General features: G+C 35.5%; 1 protein-coding gene across 11 annotated transcripts in view; it reads left to right on the top strand.

Annotated features, from left to right (window-relative positions):
* LOC128229234 (uncharacterized) overlaps window positions 1-20,476 on the top strand; it is a 77,268-nt gene that overhangs the window by 20,104 nt on the left and 36,688 nt on the right. For 8 of the 11 annotated variants that reach the window (XM_052941043.1, XM_052941061.1, XM_052941025.1 and 5 more), the window contains exon 2: window positions 19,262-19,443. In XM_052941043.1, coding sequence (XP_052797003.1) covers window positions 19,290-19,443 — 154 coding nt within the window. In that variant the 5' untranslated portion in view covers window positions 19,262-19,289. Of the gene's footprint in view, window positions 1-11,598; window positions 11,993-17,596; window positions 17,831-19,261; window positions 19,444-20,476 lie in introns of those variants that run through there. The other 3 variants (XM_052941007.1, XM_052941034.1, XM_052941016.1) reach the window with 3 other exon arrangements.

Raw genomic sequence — 20,476 nt, 5'->3', positions numbered from 1 at the left:
TGTTTTTTCGTGGTATTTGAGGTATTGTGGAAGCCTAGGTATTATCGTCGGCGTCGGCGTATTTGTAAAAATCATTAACTTTTGACTTACCTAAAAAGCCGTTAATGATATTCTAATGAAACTTGGTATAGTTGTTGCTAGAGACAATACGTTATTGTTTAGTAAGGTGCATAACTCTAGTTTTGAAAATTGTTGAGTTATGTCCCTTGTTCGGCTGAAGAGAAAACAACAACAGACGAACGTTAGCTGCACAGCATTATTATTTACCATTGTTTTCTTTCATGCAAAATGGAACTTTTTATATATTTTTGAACGTCTATGTACATGAATGTATAGGCAGCATATAAAATGCTCCCAACGTTTTCTTATTTCAATACATGACTAAATGAAATATCGCCAAGTCTTCCTCAAGTGCACGTTAGAATGTTATAACCACCAATACAGCTTGAAATGCCCTCTCTAAGGTATATTTCTAATATAATATGAGACGTAAATACGTGTTTCATTACGTCTATTCCATTATTGAAGCATCTTAAAATAAACATGTACCGTTTTCTTAATTTCAACAATTTCCTTAATGTTCTATTCCGCTGGCACAAAGTGAGACGATGCATGTTTAATATGAAACGTAAATATGAAGACTTAAAGGTTTTCTATTTTTTTAAAAAAATCCACATTCTTAAGCATTAGTTTTTTAAAAAGAAATCTAACAATTTAAAATGATACACTCAAGTTATAACACTTCAAACTTTTCTTAAGATGGTTCTGTAATACAGATCCAGATAACGTTGCCTATTGTGCATAATGCTATATTGACCCTGTTGTTGATTTTAGAAGTTATTACTTTATCTCTTAAGTGATTTATTTGCACATTTAAGTATAAATAGATCACTCAGGATCAAAGAATATCAGTACGAGCCAGGGGCGGATCCAGAATTTGACAATAGAGGGGGCGTAACTGAGGGGTGTAACTTACGGGCGTAACCTTTTACTTGCGGCTCTAGCTCAGAACCAAAAGTTATTTTCTCCCCCTGATTTTTTTTAAGCAATTCCTCGTCCGAAATGGTAAATTTGGGCGTAATTCATTACTTTTTTCTCTTATATTGCGATAAAGTAAACTTTAACAATTTAAGGAGGGGCGCGCGCCGGGTGCGCCCCGTCCCTGGATCCGCTAGTGCTAGAAGGACTTTGCACTCATGTGTTCTCATGTATTAATATATATACGATGGGCATCTGTAAGAACCTGTTACAATTATAAGTCACCTTGAATAAGAAGTGGCATTTTGACATTTTCATTTTGGAACTCGTATAGAAAGACAATGTACATGTATAAATATTTTTTTAGAAAGTATACCACTTGTTGGGTATATTAACATCTTAAAGCTGCACTATCACGGATGAACCGTTTTGACAACATATTTATTATTTTTTGTCTTAGAATGAGCCAAAGACTGCTGACGAAGAATCAGATCGCAGTTTTTCATATTTACGTTCGATAATTGAATTAAAGCGTTAGTAACGCTTTTAGCCACACAACTTCAATTTTCAAAGCTAAATATTTAAAAAAAACTGTGGTCTTGTATTTTGTCTCCAGATATAAAGGCAAAGAATAGTTCATTTTAAGACATAAATAAAAAAGTTGTCAATACGGTCAGTCTGTGAGAGTGCAGCTTTAAAAGCCAAACCCTTTTCTATTTCATTAACATGAATGTTACTATATAGTGTATGTAAGTTATACCATTTGAAATCTGATCACTTTCTGTCAATACATCACTTGAATCCAGTATTTTCACATACAACATAATTCTGAAAAAAGAAGAAAGACAACATGTTTAAAGTACAGTTCTTTGGTTATTATCTGAGTCACATATTGACATATTAATAAGGTGGTAACTTATCTATAAAGGAATGAATCTAGTGATCACAAAGTGTTAGACGGACGGACGGACTGACGGATGAACGGACGGACGGACAGACAGACGGACGGACGGACGTTCTGACATATCTACCTTTGTTAGGTACTTTCCCATTACTCCCATTATAGAATATACCCACTAATGCCCTTCTAACACTAACCAACAAGCGCTACATGACAAATTTATCTTCTACAAGGAATGAAGGAATTAATACCCAATATATACCCATTCGTGTGTACGGACGGACGGACGGACATACATACAATTGTTATTATCAACTGCATCATCACTTATGGTTACGTTACATATATTCAGCAAATATCAAGATAAAGCAATATATCAATGAAAATGACAATGGCATGTGTATGGTTAGGTTGCAGTATTACGTTGCAATTAACTGGTCAATGACAACATAATTATTACTGTTTATCACATTATTAAAGTAATTGACAGTTTATTGACACTAGATATGTCACTTGTTCTAACTAAGTATGTCATATAAACAAGGGACAGCTGACATGCACCAGCAAAACAATGTATTTAGATATTACGGAGGGGCGATGGCTTGTGAAGAGCAGAGAAATATTATTTTTAGGTTTTGTATTTATTCTAAGGGAACATTCAAATAAAACCCAAAACCAGTGTACAGTCGGAACTCACTATGTCGAACTCTGTTCTCTCGATATTCCAGTTATGTCGAACTTTTTTTTAATATTTTGGGTTAAATAAGACATGTTTTGAATTTCGGTTATATCGAATGTTCGTTATTTCGAATTAATTACCAAAGGTCTCAATGACATAGCGAGTTTTAAAGATGCACTCTTACTCCCAAATAAGAATTACCACAATTAATAATATTTTTAATATTCCAAAAAGGATGAATAAATGTCGAAAACAATGGTTCTTATGAAGGATACCGAGTTTAATTTGTAAGAAATGAGCATAAAGCACTGTACTTCTACCTTATGCGACTATAGTAGACCACAGTAAATCTTTTAGCATTCACCAATCATTTAATATTTTTACGCTTTCTGCTATTAAATACACGGTTACGATCTTGTTATCAGTAATTATTATTTTCCATCAATGCATTATTTAGTAAGTAGTTAAATGTTTAATAGTCAAATTTGATGTTTTTTTTATACTTGTGCATGTATTGATTTTGAATAAGAGTGTCACTTTTACTGTAATTGATATTATGCTAGAAAGTTTAAGCCCGAGTGTATAATTTAAACGTTTTGTACCACGTTGTCAAGGCCTTAGTTCAGTAAATAGCTTGTGATATAAATAGCGCTGTAATAAAATAAGATTTTATCCGCACGATAGTTGAAGAAATGGTAACGCCCATTGGTCTTGTTTCCGTTTCGATATGGAGGTTAAAGGGACTAGACACCAGATGATGCAATGGCATGAAAAAAGGAAAACTTACATGAGATTGACATCGTTGTGAACAGCTTACGACACATGCATTTTTCGCGTGTTTTTTTGCCTTTTTTCCATGGTCAATTCGAAATTTACTGATGCTGCCCACAACGTAAATCCTAGTTAGTTTAAAAGTAGCGTCAGATCTATGATTTAAACTGAGAAATCATCATGCGCGAAACTCGAATGAGACAGCAACATGATTATTGCGTTTATTCTTTTAATCATGTAAAATGATGTTTTATCGGTCTCCTCCTAGCTCGCATTGATCGTTCTAGGTAGTTCTCAGAAGGGTGCTACCATAACGTTCTCGCTGCAGCACCCTGCTAAAACCCTTCAGACTGATGCCACAGTTTACTGTAAACCGTCACCGCTCAACAATGTCACTCTTTTAAAGCTGCACTCTTACAGATTGACCGTTTTGACAACTTATTATGTTTTGTCTAGGAACGAGCCAAATTATGCAGAGATGTCTGAAAACCGATGATAAAGGACTACTAATAAAATATCAGATCGTAGATTTTAATATTTATGCTCGAAAATTGATGTTTTATGGCTAAACGCGTTACTAAATCTTTAAAAGTGACAGTCTTATTCAAAATCAATGCATACACACATATAACATGTATAACAAACGTAACTTTTTTGTGATAAATCTGAAACTTCTTGCTAAATAAGGCATTTATGGAAAATATTGATTACTGCTAACACGATTGAAACCCTGTATTTAATAGCTGAAATCGCAAAATATTAAATGAATGGTGAGTGCTAATATATTTACTGTGATTTATTATCGTCACATTAGTTAGAAATACCGTGTTTTCTGCACCTGTCTGTCAAATCAAACTCGGTATCCTTCATAAGAACCATTGTTTCCGACATTTATTCATCCTTTTTGGTATATTTAAACAATTGTATTAATTGTGGTTAATCTTATTTGGGAGTAAGAGTGCATCTTTAAGAAAAATAAAAAATGGCAGTTTTTTTAAACAAAAGAGGTCTGTTTTATTGTGTGTTATCCTAAATGACGGATTTGAAACCACTCATGCCAAAATTAGCAGATTCTGAGACAAAAAAGGAAAAAAGTTTTCAAATCCGTCAACCTATGAGAGTCCAGCTTTAATCCCGGGTATATACATGGATACAAAATGAGGATATTTTGTGAAAAATTATTAATTATTTTGCACAGGGTAGGAATGTAATCAAAGATCAGTGGAATTCCGTAATCTGAACCTTTTTTATTGTGAACGACACTGCGCTCCGCATGCTTGATTATCACCCCACGCTTGAAAAAGTATTCTCAAAGCATCACCTTAATGCGCTCGACACACAAAGAATACTCTTAACAAAACTGGCTCTTTTCCGCCACTCTTTCATCCAGGAGTAACTTTGTTTATAAGAGAAAAGCCTATCCTTGTTTTTGTCATATTAACTGTTTTAACGAGAGCTTTATAATTATGAACTGCGTCCAAAAATCTGAATGTGAATCAAAGTATAAAAACATCACTTCAGGTAGTTTAAAGGTGTTTTAGATATTATTATACATACAGTGTATTCGATATTCAATATTTTCTATTTATTGTCCTCATTTACAAGCAATAATCTCCATTTAAGGAGGTGCTGTATACTGTATAGGCGAGATTGTGTTAACAACATATGATTATCGACAACATTTATCTAGAAAACAAACTGAGTTGGAGTCATCGAATACGGTATTCATGAACAACTAGACAAACGATCTCTGACCAAATTTCATAAGAAATAAAATAATTCGTTTACGTATGTCTGGTCAATGCTATCAGGGAGCGTACGACAAATGGGTCAATGTTATCGATGCGCGTACGACAAATGGGTCAATGCTATCGATGCGCGTACGACATATGGGTCAATGCTATCAATGCGCGTACGACAAATGGGTCAACGGTATTTATGAGTGTATGGCAAATGGGTCAACGGTATCTATGCGCGTATGACAAATTGGTCAACGGTATCTATGAGCGTATGACAAATGGGTCAACGGTATATATGAACGTATGACAAATGGGTCAACGGTATCTATGAGCGTATGACAAATGGGTCAACGGTATATATGAGCGTATGACAAATGGGTCAACGGTATCTATGAGCGTATGACAAATGGGTCAACGGTATCTATGAGCGTATGACAAATGGGTCAACGGTATATATGAGCGTATGACAAATGGGTCAATGATATCTATGAGCGTATGACAAATTGGTCAACGGTATATATGAGCGTATGACAAATGGGTCAACGGTATCTATGCGCGTATGACAAATTGGTCAACGGTATCTATGAGCGTATGACAAATGGGTCAACGGTATATATGAACGTATGACAAATGGGTCAACGGTATCTATGAACGTATGACAAATGGGTCAACGGTATATATGAACGTATGACAAATGGGTCAACGGTATCTATGAGCGTATGACAAATGGGTCAACGGTATCTATGAGCGTATGACAAATGGGTCAATGATATCTATGAGCGTATGACAAATGGACCAACGGTATATATGAGCGTATGACAAATGGACCAACGGTATATATGAGCGTATGACAAATGGGTCAACGGTATATATGGGCGTATGACAAATGGGCCAACGGTATATATGAGCGTATGACAAATGGGTCAACGGTATATATGAGCGTATGACAAATGGGCCAACGGTATATATGAGCGTATGACAAATGGACCAACGGTATATATGAGCGTATGACAAATGGGTCAACGGTATCTATGAGCGTATGACAAATGGGTCAACGGTATATATGAGCGTATGACAAATGGGTCAACGGTGTATATGGGCGTATAACAAATTGGTCAACGGTATATATGAGCGTATGACAAATGGGTCAACGGTATTTATGAGCGTATGACAAATGGGTCAACGGTTTATATGAGCGTATGACAAATTGACAAATGGTATCTATGAGCGTATGACAAATGGGTCAACGGTATATATGAGCGTATGACAAATGGGTCAACGGTATATATGAGCGTATGACAAATTGACAAATGGTATCTATGAGCGTACGACAAATGGGTCAACGGTTTATATGAGCGTATGACAAATTGACAAATGGTATCTATGAGCGTATGACAAATGGGTCAACGGTATATATGAGCGTATGACAAATGGGTCAACGGTATATATGGGCGTATGACAAATTGACAAATGGTATCTATGAGCGTACGACAAATGGGGCAACGGTTTATATGAGCGTATGACAAATGGACCAACGGTATATATGAGCGTATGACAAATGGGTCAACGGTATATATGGGCGTATAACAAATGGGCCAACGGTATATATGAGCGTATGACAAATGGGTCAACGGTATATATGAGCGTATGACAAATGGGCCAACGGTATATATGAGCGTATGACAAATGGACCAACGGTATATATGAGCGTATGACAAATGGGTCAACGGTATCTATGAGCGTATGACAAATGGACCAACGGTATATATGAGCGTATGACAATTGGGTCAGCGGTATATATGAGCGTATGACAAATGGGTCAACGGTGTATATGGGCGTATGACAAATTGGTCAACGGTATATATGAGCGTATGACAAATGGGTCAACGGTATTTATGAGCGTATGACAAATGGGTCAACGGTTTATATGAGCGTATGACAAATTGACAAATGGTATCTATGAGCGTATGACAAGTGGGTCAACGGTATATATGAGCGTATGACAAATGGGTCAACGGTATATATGAGCGTATGACAAATTGACAAATGGTATCTATGAGCGTACGACAAATGGGTCAACGGTTTATATGAGCGTATGACAAATGGACCAATGGTATATATGAGCGTATGACAAATGGACCAATGGTATCTATGAGCTTACGACAAATGGGTCAACGGTATATATGAGCGTATGACAAATGGGTCAATGGTATATATGAGCGTACGACAAATGGACCAATGGTATCTATGAGCGTATGGCAAATGGGTCAACGGTATATATGAGCGTATGGCAAATGGGTCAACGGAATATATGAGCGTATGACAAATGGGTCAATCTTATTAATGAGCGAACTACAAATGGGTGAATGTTATCAACGAACGGACGCAAAATGGGTCAATGCTTACCTACGACGACTGGAATCGAAAATTCAAAGCTTTACTTGGACTATCATATAACCTTGTCGAAGCGGACAAATTCAGTTATTACATGCACTTTTGAAATATATAATTTCTCAGAGATATCGATTCGAAAACGTGAGCATACAATTCGAGCATTGTAAACATGACCCCTGAGCATGTCCATAGTTGGTTTCGTCATTTAGTTTAATTTTAAAAAGTGCCTGCGTGAGGGGACACACATTCCGCCCCCATCAAGTGTTACAATTTGAGACCAAACTAATGAAATACATTCAATAGCATGTCAGAGGCTTACTCAAGTTCGAGCCAAAATAAGGCGAACACTTACAGGTATACTTATATTGATGTTTGATAAAAAAACAACAACTTTGTTTTGAAAAAAAATCCTTACTGAATGTCAGCTGCAAATATTTATTCAAGTATATTTCCTTAAAAATCTTACTTTTAAGTTTAATATTAGCATTTTATTTTCGCTGGAGTATTCTTTTAAGTAATGACAAACGTGCCTACTTATAATTGTCCTTTATTTGGATGAGCAAAAGCTAGAAAACAAACTTGCTACGTGCGTATTAAATATATATGTTTAAGTTGAGCATGTTAAATTCTGTCTATATTTTTTTTTTCAAACCTTTATCAGTAAAACGAAGCATGAACAGACAGACGTCTTGTAAAACTTACAGACGCCCTTTTGAGCATATCTGACACTGAGATAAGATATTTGAAACCCTTAAAAAATGTCGCTGCATGGAGATAATACAATTATAGATTTGCTGAACAATTGAACGATAAATACAAAAATGAGCAGAAATGCTATAACGACGACAATGAGGAATGATATTTAAGAGTTAAACATAGAGATAAACATTTAATCATGCAGAAGAGCTCAGACAACTAAAAGTCCATGAAGGATATTGCAACAGCCAAATTTTTATTAAGTAACGAAACATCACAGCCAAATTTCCATTAAGTAACGAAAAATCACCGCCAAATGGCTGTACGAAACTACAAAACTTTCGAAAAATTTTACAACTTAAAATGTTGGTCGATGTTCTTTGTAACCTATACGAATGTGCCAAATGTGCCTTACACATTGTCAATAGAAACTGTTCAAACGTAGGACAACGTAGGACAACGTAGGACAAGGGATTCTGATATTTAAACGTAGCTGCGGAATATTGAGAAGGTCCTTAATCTAGTCATGTTAACGAATGGGTGAACATCAAGGGTTCCAACCACAATCAGATCCAGACCCCCCCCCCCCCATCACCCCAAAAAAATCAATAAAAAAGATCACACAACTTTACTTTTTATTTCAATACAAGAGAACAAGAGTAATGAAATACGCCCAAAATGCACCATTCCGGACTCGAAATTGTTAAAATTCTCTTTTGGGAGTACCCCCATGTCAACAATCTAAACCAAAATAATTTCTGTTCTGATGGAAAGGCGCAAGTCAAACGGTTAAGCCCCCTTAGTTACGCCCCTCTAACACCAAACCATGGATCCGCCCCTGCAACGATACCTAACACATGGTCTCTAAAATCACCATTAGGAACTCCTCGGCCATTTTCCATCGAAAACAACCTCGGATTTATATGGACGGTTTACAGTGTCAGATTTTCTTTTTTACATTTTAATACGCTGCAAGTAGATCGCGAAGTTATTTTAATTTAGCAGTTAAACTGAATGACTTCCCTCTTGGGAATCATTTATGTTTATGCAAGTACACATCACTGGCGATGAATTTAAACTCAGTAATAAAAATACACAATTAATTAATACTATTATTTAAATTTTTACGAACTACTTCCACTGATGAACCGGCATACATCCGAGGTTGTTTCGATGGAAAATGGCCAAGGTGTTCCGAATGTAGAAACTCTTGTTACGTAGGACATGATCTACCGTATCGTGGCTATAAGATATTTGTGCACGTAGCCGCGAGATGTGACAGTTAGCTGTAATATCTTAATGATTAAGAATAGGTGGAGTGAGCGTATCGAACGAGCCCTTCTTAATCATTAAGATGTTACTTCAGGTCATGCTACTGACTTAGAATACAAGCTCATTAGCTGACATAGGGAATGAGTATCGGATGCGTGGCAGTAGGCGAACCTCGAAACACCCTCTTAATGATAGCCTATCTACGACCACATTTGCTGAAGATATGGGATTTATTCTAACATGAGATAGTACTTAATCTTTGACACATTTTATAACAGCTTGAAACCGAGACGCTCTTGGAAAATTGATTGCGAAAGTACCTGCATTGTAGAGTATTCCTCCACTTAGTGATAGATAGATGGCATGAAGTAAATTCTTAATGGTAAAAATGGGCGGAGTGAGCGTAAGGAAGGAGCACTTCTTAATCATCAACGGCCTCTTAAAACTAGTGATTTACACAATGAATGTGTCCTCTGTTTTATGTGCACGAACCTGGCAATGCTCCTTTAGATTTCTCGAAACTTCTTAAGCTTAACAGGCTTAAGTTGCTAATTTCAATAAGCCAAAACACATACTTGAATGAGATTTTGGCAAATAAAATATGGTTCATTGTGATAACCATAAAAGTATTTCCTATTTAAAGTCTTAAAACTTATACTCAGGTGGGTAGCACTTAGCGGACTAGTGAGATCATTGTAATTAATATTTATGTCCGTTATTGACAGCGTATGTAAAGTGAATTTCAATGAACTGCGGCCAGTCTTAAATTTTATACGACCATTATTTTAAGAGTATCAACGAATCCAGTGATGTATGTTTACATAAATTTGATAAGTTGTTGCTAGACCAAGAGGGAGTAGTCATTTAAAACTTTTGAATTTCATCAGAAAAAGAATATTCATTTCAACTCGAATTTAAGGTAAAAAAAATGATTTTTATTTTCAAAATTATTTTTTGCACATTTTTACACATTTTTATGGTAATTGACCGATGATTTGAAAACATAAACATATTCAGTTTCCTTTCTAACATAAAACGAATATTTGCTTTCCTTTGAAGCACTCATGGAAATGTGTTGATTGTATGTTACATCACAATGACTTTGTTAATTTTGAACCAAGGGCGGTTCAAGGATTTGACGTAAGAGGGGGGGGGGGGGTAACTTAGGGGCGTATCCTTTTGATCTGCGCCCGTTCCTCAGAACCGAACCCTATATGGTTTAAAGTTTTGGTAAGGGTGTTTTTTGGTTCTCCCCCAAGACAATTTTAACAATTTCCAGTCCTAGATGGTGAATTTGTGGCGTATATTATGCCTTTATTCTCCTATATTGTAATTAAAAGTTAACATGGACGATTTTAGGGGGAGGCGGGTGCACCCCGCCTGGATCCGCTAGGGCTGAACTTTATATATATCAAGTAAAAATGCTCTGTTTTTATTGTTGACACAATTTAAGTAGACTTTAGGGAGTGATATATAACATAATTTATTACATTTATAAATTGTTTATTTAACAAAAGACAAAAGACGTACGTTTCTTTGACTAAGATCATACGAAATTGTTTTTATGTTTAGCGTCAACACTTAGTGCGTTATCCTATCTAGCTATCCTGAAAAAAAAACGAATGATAAATGAGTGACATCCTATGTAGATTATAGACAACAGAGCCTCCTTAGTCTATTCTGGACCATTCTCAATTGTTAGGTAGATTTCCACTGCAAAATGAGTCCACATGAACTTGTTGACCATGGTAATCACACAGAATGCATCTTTTCTGATATCAAATCCCAAGAATACCAGTACAATGTATGAAGTATGTTGTTAAAACTTGTATTCCGTAGTCGTTAATAGTTTAAGGAAATCAAACATATTCGGCAAGATTTTTGATCATATAAGAGGGTTGTTGTTTTTCGTTCGGGCAGCCCAAAACCTATCCGTCCGCGGACGCTATACATAGATACGATTTAGTATGGCCTAAAGGCGAAATGACTTTAGTGCAACATTTGAAACAATCTTTCTTGTAATTGGCTATTGTCATTAGTTGAACACTTGCGTCAACATCTTGCGGTTCATTTGAAGTTTGGAAACGAACGTGCGAGATTTTACCGTCGCCATCGATATGTTTTATATACTTCAATCTTCTCCCACCATTTACATTGTCTACATCAGTTTACCTGAGACCGATGTCAAAAAAGGAGTGGATTAGTTAAACGACAGTCGATATACTACGAGGCGATATTGTACATTTCGCTTATTATTCGTGTAGTTAAAGATCTTTGATAGGGAATACATTACGCCTGAAATACTGGATTTATTTAAATATTTTAGTTTTGGTTAGAATACGTTTAAAATTAAACATTGATGATATGACTGTGAGTTTGGATACAACCATATACGATATAGAATTACCTTAAAGGACTTACTATAATATACATATACGGTTAAAACACTCCAATACCAGGGACCAATAGTTAAACTCTCAGGCTTATACGTATAAGGGAATATTCATACGTGCTTATAGATAGTTTTAAAGGATATTTTAGTGATAACTTTTGGATACCAAGGTAAATATATCACATTTTATAGTTTTTATTTCAATACGTTGAAAATTTATAATAATAAATTGTCATATATGTGCATTCTGTTGAAACTTGCACTATATTTGCACTTTACTTAAATGTTCTACAAAATACCCAAATGAAAATTCAAGCGTTTAAAAGTAAAAAAAAATAAATAAGAAAAATGTACAATGTAAATATTGATTACTCATGCGATTCTTTTTTATTTACATTTCCCTAACATCAATTTTGACCAACAGGGATTAATGTTTTTTAAAACATGTATATTTATTCTTAAACAAGTATTTTTGAGCGATCTTAATTGCTACCATATCGTTATAATGTTTCAAGAGACATTTCATTGATAGTTTTCAATAAATGGCCTTGGTTAGGTCTTTACCAAGTGCACACTATTTGGTTACATAATGTCAATGTGTTCTAGCGGTTGTATTTCTCCATATAGCAAACTATAAAGGTAATATCACACTGACTATTGTTTATTGCACCATGTGCATTTTTTGCAAAATATTGAGTCTCATAAGCAGACAATTGAGATATATTTATGCTGCTGTTGATTACAATATTATATCTTTTATTACTTCTACGATGTTGCTGAATATGCGAATAAAATTCAAAATGGCCATTGGCTGTATTAAAACAACAGATGTCCTTGTAGAGATAAAGTTAAGTGAGTACTTTTCAATTCCATTGTCTGGACTGAGGGCCAAATTTAGGTCATTTGTATTAGTAAAAGCATTCGGTATCTTCACAACTCTGATATGGCCGTTTCCAAAAATAACGTTCGGAGCGTGTGACATGGCGGCTATTGATTATAAACCAAAAGCATTTGGGTATTTAAATATTTTTTCTATTAATATAGTATATTTGATACCCTATATGATCAATATGTTACATATACAGTATATATCATCACGGAGAATCTATACTTTGTAGTTTGTAACATCTGGTTATCAACACTTTTTATCTTTTATAACCGCACAAAATTCATCGTATATCTAAAATACATGCGAAAGGTATCATTTATGGTGAAGGTCATTGTCGGATACCCTCGGTATTACTACAATGTTCTGCTTCACTGAGTACCGTGGGAAATCAGGGGCGGTTTAATGGATTCGACGTAGGAGGGGGCATAATCAAGGGGCGTATCCATTTGATTTGCGCCCCTCCCTCAGAACTGATTTTTTTCTTTCTGTTTTTAAGTGTTGGCATGTGTGTGTGTGTGTGTGTGTGTGTGTGTGGGTGTGTGCGTGTGTGTGTGTGTGTGTGTGTGTGTGTGTGTGTGTGTGGGGGGTTATCACTTTAAAATAAAATAAAGATATATTCTGCATCAACTTATATTGTGCCCCTTTCAATATTTTTTGAAACTGCACTCTCACAGATTGAACGTTTTGACAACTTTAAAATTTTTTTGTCTTGAAACGAGCCAATTTTTGCGAAAATCCATGGAAACCAGTTATAAATGACTGCTGACAAAAATAAGATCGCATATTTATATATTTAAGTTAAAAAAAATGATGTTTTATAAATATTTCTTAAACCGCAAGTAACGGTTTGAGCCATAAAACATTAATATTCGAACGGAAATATGAAAATCTACGATCTGATTTTTCTAAGCAATCCTATATAATTGTTTTGCAGCTATTTACGCAAAAATTTGCTCTTTTCAAGACACAAAAAAAAAGTTGTAAAAATGGTAAATCTGTGAGAGTGCAGCTTTAAAGTGACACTCTCATTCATAATCAATACATTCACATGTATAACAAACATAAATTTTGAGTGATAAACCTTTAACTATTCAATAAATAATGCATATATGGAAACTATCAATTACTCATAACAAGATTGTTACCGTGTATTTAATAACTGAAAACGCACACATATTAAATGATTGGTGAGTGCTAAAAGATTTACTGTGATCAGCTATTGCCTCATATGGTAGAAACACCGTGTTTTCTGCACATTTCTTTCAAATTTAACTCTGTATCCTTCATAAGAACCATTGTTTTTTTATATTTATTCACCCATTTTGACATATTAAAACAATTGTATAAATTGTGGTAAATTTTATTTGGGAGTAAGGGTGCAACTTAAATAATAGTAAAGCTTTAACTGAAAGCAATCATGTTGAAAGTCATTTAACGGTCGGGCATGTTTAATTCAGTTGAAGTAATTTTCTTTTCAAACTTTTATCAGGAAAATGAAGCATGAACAAACGTTTTGTGAAACTTTAAGCCAACCTACTGAGCGTATCTGATGTTGAGATGTGTTTTCTAAATCCTTGACAATATGCCGCAGCATGAGGGTGATTCAATTTTAGATTTAATACAATTATTGTTTAAAAGCTAAACAACTAAACAGAGATGCTATACAAACTACGACAAAGAATACAAATTTAAACATTGTCAGTATATTCCATGGCAGAGAGTGTAAGATAGGTTCTTCCCAACCAGATCGTAGGTTTTTTGGCGGAAACGAGGATTACTGAGTTTCCGCAGAACACTCTGCGTGAGGGTTGGGATGATATGGTGTTACTCGAGCGGCCATGGTAGATGTTTTTCCTCCCACCTCAGTTAAACAAAATAAAGTCTATTATAGTATCTAAATACTTACATACGGGTACTTTCTTATCTTTGCCCGTGGTCAAGATAAGGAATTTCAGCATGGCCAAACAATTTGGATCTACATATCTGGAGTGTAGGAAAAGACGAAAAGAAAGTATCACCTTTGTCAAATACCCGTGGTACTCGACTACACTCTAAATTGTATCGTGTTATACTCCGTAAATGCCTTACATATTGTCGCTACGAACTCGCGCGTGACAAAGAGTTACGCAAATGTAGGACATACATTCTAAATTATGGCCACATGATTAGATATATAGGCATGGGAACGATCATATGGCTACGTTATTATTTAAAAGTTATCCGCATTCGAAACTCCTCGGCCATTTTTCATAGACAGCAACCTCGAATGTATATGGACGGTGTACAATGTCTGAAATATATACAGTTTAACTACGCTGCAAGTAGATCGCGTAGGAATTTCAATTAAGCAGTTAAACTTTATGATTTTACCTCTCGAATCTTCATTATTTATGCAATTATACACCTCACTGGCAATCAATTTATACTAAGTCATACAAAATTAAACATTCAAACGCTACTTTTAATTAATACTATTATGTAAAAAAATTTACGAACTACTTCTACTGATGTACCGGTATACATCCGAGGTTGTTTTCTATGAAAAAATGGCCGAGGAGTTCCGAATGATCCAGGTATACATCCGAGGTTGTTTTCTATGAAAAATGGCCGAGGAGTTCCAAATGAGTTCTTTGATACCCCGGCACTAGATCGACGACGCACTTCAGTTCGTGTAGTGTTCATGGAATTTGTACCATAGGTATGCCAACGATGCTTCGCATATGAACGCTAGGTATTAGGGGTTTAGCTTAAAAGAAATGTAAGGGTGCTGCACCATATCCTTTTTGTTAGCACACTTCAGCCCTCAACAAAATCAGCATGGGCACACTTTTGCCTTCATAGCATGTAATGCTTATCATATATGATTATAATGTTTATATACAAATTTTGAACTTTTGGCATTCGGAGTCTATTACATACAGGTGTCCGTCACATAGCTTGATCACTAAAATATGGCCCTTCAGTCCTTTGATATTGTTTAAAAAATAACTAAAAATAATTAAAATTGATAAAATGACATTTCAATAAATGTCTAAGAGTATAACTTGAAAAAAATAGCATTATATATATATATATATATATATATATATATATATATATATATATATATATATATATATATATAAACATTAGACAAGGTTCCCGTGTCCAGAAATCCCCATCACCTCAGTTGCCCTAAACAATGTCAAATATTTCCTAAAATAATTGACAAAATGCTATAATTTATACACTGCCGGAAAGGTAAAAGACTAAGCTACAAGAACAATGAAACTTTTATGCCAGTTCTTGATACAATACTAACATAATCAGACGAAATGCGCAGACTCAACACTGAAAACGCTAATTACGAATAAATGAAGAGGTTCAATAATCTCCTTAAAACACGTTAAATACAGACTGACATGCAAACTTTGCGCATGCATTACAAAGAGTAGTTTGAAATATCATCCCTACCGTTTTGAAGTCGTTATAATATATTTCGTTCATATATAATAAACCACGAGATACATATAGGCCGTGTAATTCGTACTTCTTGACCAGTCACAAGATGCATACACATAGGGTTCGATATACATACACATTGGACACGAGATACGTACACATAGGCCATGAGATCTATACATATAGGTAACAAGATACATACACATATGCCACCAGATACATACACATATGTCACGAGAAACATACACATATGTCACGAGATATATACACATATGCCACACATAGACCACGAGATACATACACATAGATCACGAGATACATACACATATGTCACGAGATATATACACATAGGCCACGCATAGACCACGAGATACATACACATAGATCACGAGATACATACACATAGACCACGAGATACATACACATAGCACGAGATACATACACATAGACCACGATATACATACACATATGTCACGAGATATATACACATAGGCCAGACATAGACCACGAGATACATACACGTATACCACGAGATACAAACACAAAGACCACGAGATAGATACGCATAGACCACGAGATATATACACATATGTCACGAGATATATACACATAGGCCACACATAGACCACGATATACATACACGTAGACCACGAGATACATACACATAAACCACGAGATACATACACATATACCACGAGATACATACACATATACCACGAGATACATACACATAGGCCACGAGATACATACACATAGGCCACGAGATACATACACATAGGCCACGAGATACATACACATATACCACGAGATACATACGCATAGACCACGAGATACATACACATATACCACGAGATACATACACATAGGCCACGAGATACATACACGTAGGCCACGAGATACATGCACATATACCACGAGATACATACACATATGCCACGAGAAACATACACATAGACCACGAGATACATACACATAGACCACGAGATACATACACATAGACCACGAGATACATACACACATACCACGAGACACATACACATAGGCCACGAGCTTAATATACTTACACCACGAGATACATGCACATAATCACGAGGTACATACAAAGTAAGCATAGGTTATGGTACAAGCTTCAATTAACGTTTTTGACTGCTTGATGCTGTGGCATTTTGACTTTCTTCATCGGGTCAGTGATTCGAACGTTGGCGGACTGGCTAATGGACTTCCAGACACTCCTAGATATTTGGTTGTGATATGTGTAGGAGGCGACGGGGATCCGCCCACTAAATAAAATCTCATGACAAATAAATTTACCATCAAAGGTCTCCTTAAACTTGTGTATGGTCTCTGTTCCATGTGCATCAACCTTGAAATTATATTGTATGGGGCTACTGTACCGAACTGTTTCAAAATCAGTCTCTTGAGGAACTTCAAGAATAATTGTTTCTTCTTTTATCGTTAACGGTCATTAACTGATAAAATATCTTTCACAGATGTGAATTTCGTTTTATAAATGTTACATAAATGCGAGGGAAGTCATTGTAATATCAAATAAGAACCAAGACGGATCGTATTTGGAATAAACGACAAAGCTTTAATTGTTTCGATTTAAAGAAATGGCAGGTGACGAACAAATATTATATTTCATTTATGTGGATACTTACAAAATAAACACCGTGAGGTAATTTTTAAACGATTAATTGCTTAAACATTAAACAGATTTTTTACAGACTCTTATCCTATGATGATATTAATGGTTGTTTGGATATAGTTAATGTTATGATGTTATTTGACCGATGATTTCGTGAAAATACTTAAATCAAATTCTTTTCATATACATGTAACGTAACACCATTCCGGATTATTCATTCCGCATTCAATTATCTTGAATATTAAAAGGTCAGTACAAGTACAAAAGTTTCAGTACTAAACTTCAAACGCCAATTATTTAAAACCTACAGCACTATTATAACAAAAATATTTTGGACGAAAGAAAATTCTATTTCATTCAATTCCAACGAAAGAATTTACTATTTTCCTCACTATAGTAATTATATTAAACAATTCGTAAATCGCTATACGCCTACAATATATATCGTGATGCGTTACAGCGGCTGCCAGGCTGCCAGACTCAGTGTGTGTATATCACGTGATAAATTACGTCATATATGCTACGTCGGAAGGCAACATTTTGCTTAAAATAAAGCGTTAAATCAAAGATAACTTCGCTCACTACACCATCTTAAATGAAACAAAGGCCAGTCTATGCCGCTTAAAGAGCCCCACTTTTGTTGTATAACCGGAGTTTGATAAGGTGATTAGTTTCTTCAAACACTTCGACAAACCTGTTTCCAAAACAATGTTTTGACAGTGCTCCGTCAGACGGCCGTATCGTGTAAAGGTTTGTCGAAGTGTTATAAGAAACTAAACTCTCAATCAAAATTTGGTAAAAGACTGAAGGCGGTGCATCCGTAAGCGGCATAGACTGCGCTATGTTTCATTTAAAATGGTAAAGAAAATGAAAGGTATCATTGTTTTAAGTCTTCAATCGAAGCAAAATATTGCCTTCCGACGTAGCATTTATAACGCAATTTATCACGTGGTACACACACACTGAGACTGCCAACTTCACGAATAACATCTTGGTTGGGTTATAATAATAGCACTAGCTTTGGGAATCGATTCCAATTTGACTATCGGTAATCGGTTCCTCTCAGGTAACCGATTATCGAAAGCAATATATGTATTTGACATAACCTTAATTGTAGTTTTATTCTTATGCCATAACTTATAGTCCTTAACTATACTTATGTGTGCGCTTTTTAAAAACAATATGTGTGTTGTTGCTTTTGGTCATATTGTTGACGATAACAAATGAACACTTCCAAATGTATAAATTAACTCAAAGGAGAACATTTGCAAAAAAATAACCGTACGCAAATAACGGGAGGAAAGAAATAACAACTCGCGGGTTTAATCAATGATTGATTATGACCAAATATAATCGATTCTCGGCGATTTCATGCCAACAAATCAATTTTCGATGATAATCGATCACCGGAACAAAACTAGTTAGCATCATGCGTATAAACAATTATTTTTCATTCTACAGTCAATAGCGCGTCCCTGTAAGCAGTGATATGGGTAACTGCGCCGGAAAACAGCGGAAGGAGCCGCCTGTCACGCACAACGCGCTGGGCCGGAAGCGGGTCCACGATGCGCAAGATTCCTATGTGCGCAGGGCTGTCGACGAACCTGACGGAAAGGATGACGATACGGATTCTGTTGGACCAGGTGTGTATGACGTCATCATTATTGCAGTTTTACGTCATCAATTTTGCTGTGTGCAGTTTGAATGAATATTAGTGCATTATTAAGCGTCGACTTTTCGGCCTATGTCCACAGGCATCTGGATCATTGTTTGTCACTTAAATGTTGTTTAAAACCATTTTTGGTACATACAATGAGATAAACAACACATCTGAAGATATTTAGTGTCTTTGATATACAAAAAAGAAACAAGGTATGTAACTCAAACTTACCCGATTTCACGGTAGAGTCCAGTTTTATGCAAATTTCTCAACCAACATATAAACAATCCATTTTTAAAGAAGTGACATGGAAAGAAGAGTCAATTACCTTTAAAATGGTGTGCGATATGTTGGTATATCTATAATGTCTTTAGACAAACAAGCATAATTCAATGTCCAATTCTCGTGTTTTCCTTTAGTCGGAAAGAGTACAGCAAATTCAAATCTTCAATTTTCCCCGTGTAAACAGTACTAATGACAGTCCTATTGAAGTTATTTTATGCTTCAGTGTACAGATAAATTAATTCCATTCCTTAATATCACCATAAGACAAACACCACAGTTTAAGAAACAACCGTATCAGTCTTCAAATTAAATCCACTTTAAAATTTTGTTTGAGGCGGACATTTTCCTGACAGCGCTCAGATGTTTCTGATCAACCTCCAAAAGAAGAGGAGTATTTGACCCATCCCAGCTTGTGTGGCTCACATTCAAGCCGGTACAAAGATGTTAAATGTACATGTCAATGACATCATCTGGGCGCTTGTCGGTAAAATGGCAGGCTGCCTACGAAATTTAAAGTGGATTTAATTTGAAGACTGATACGGTTGTTTCTAAAACTGCGGTGTTAGTCTTATGGTGATATTAAGGAATGGAATTAATTTATCTGTACACTGAAGCATAAAATAACTTCAATAGGACTGTCATTAGTACTGTTTACACGGGGAAAATTGAAGATTTGAATTTGCTGTACTCTTTCCGACTAAAGGAAAACACGAGAATTGGACATTGAATTA

Source organism: Mya arenaria, chromosome 1 (assembly GCF_026914265.1).
Source record: "Mya arenaria isolate MELC-2E11 chromosome 1, ASM2691426v1".
Taxonomy (NCBI): Eukaryota; Metazoa; Mollusca; class Bivalvia; order Myida; family Myidae; genus Mya; species Mya arenaria.
The sequence above is the reverse complement of the archived record's forward strand: the minus strand, read 5'-3'. Positions and strand labels throughout refer to the sequence as shown.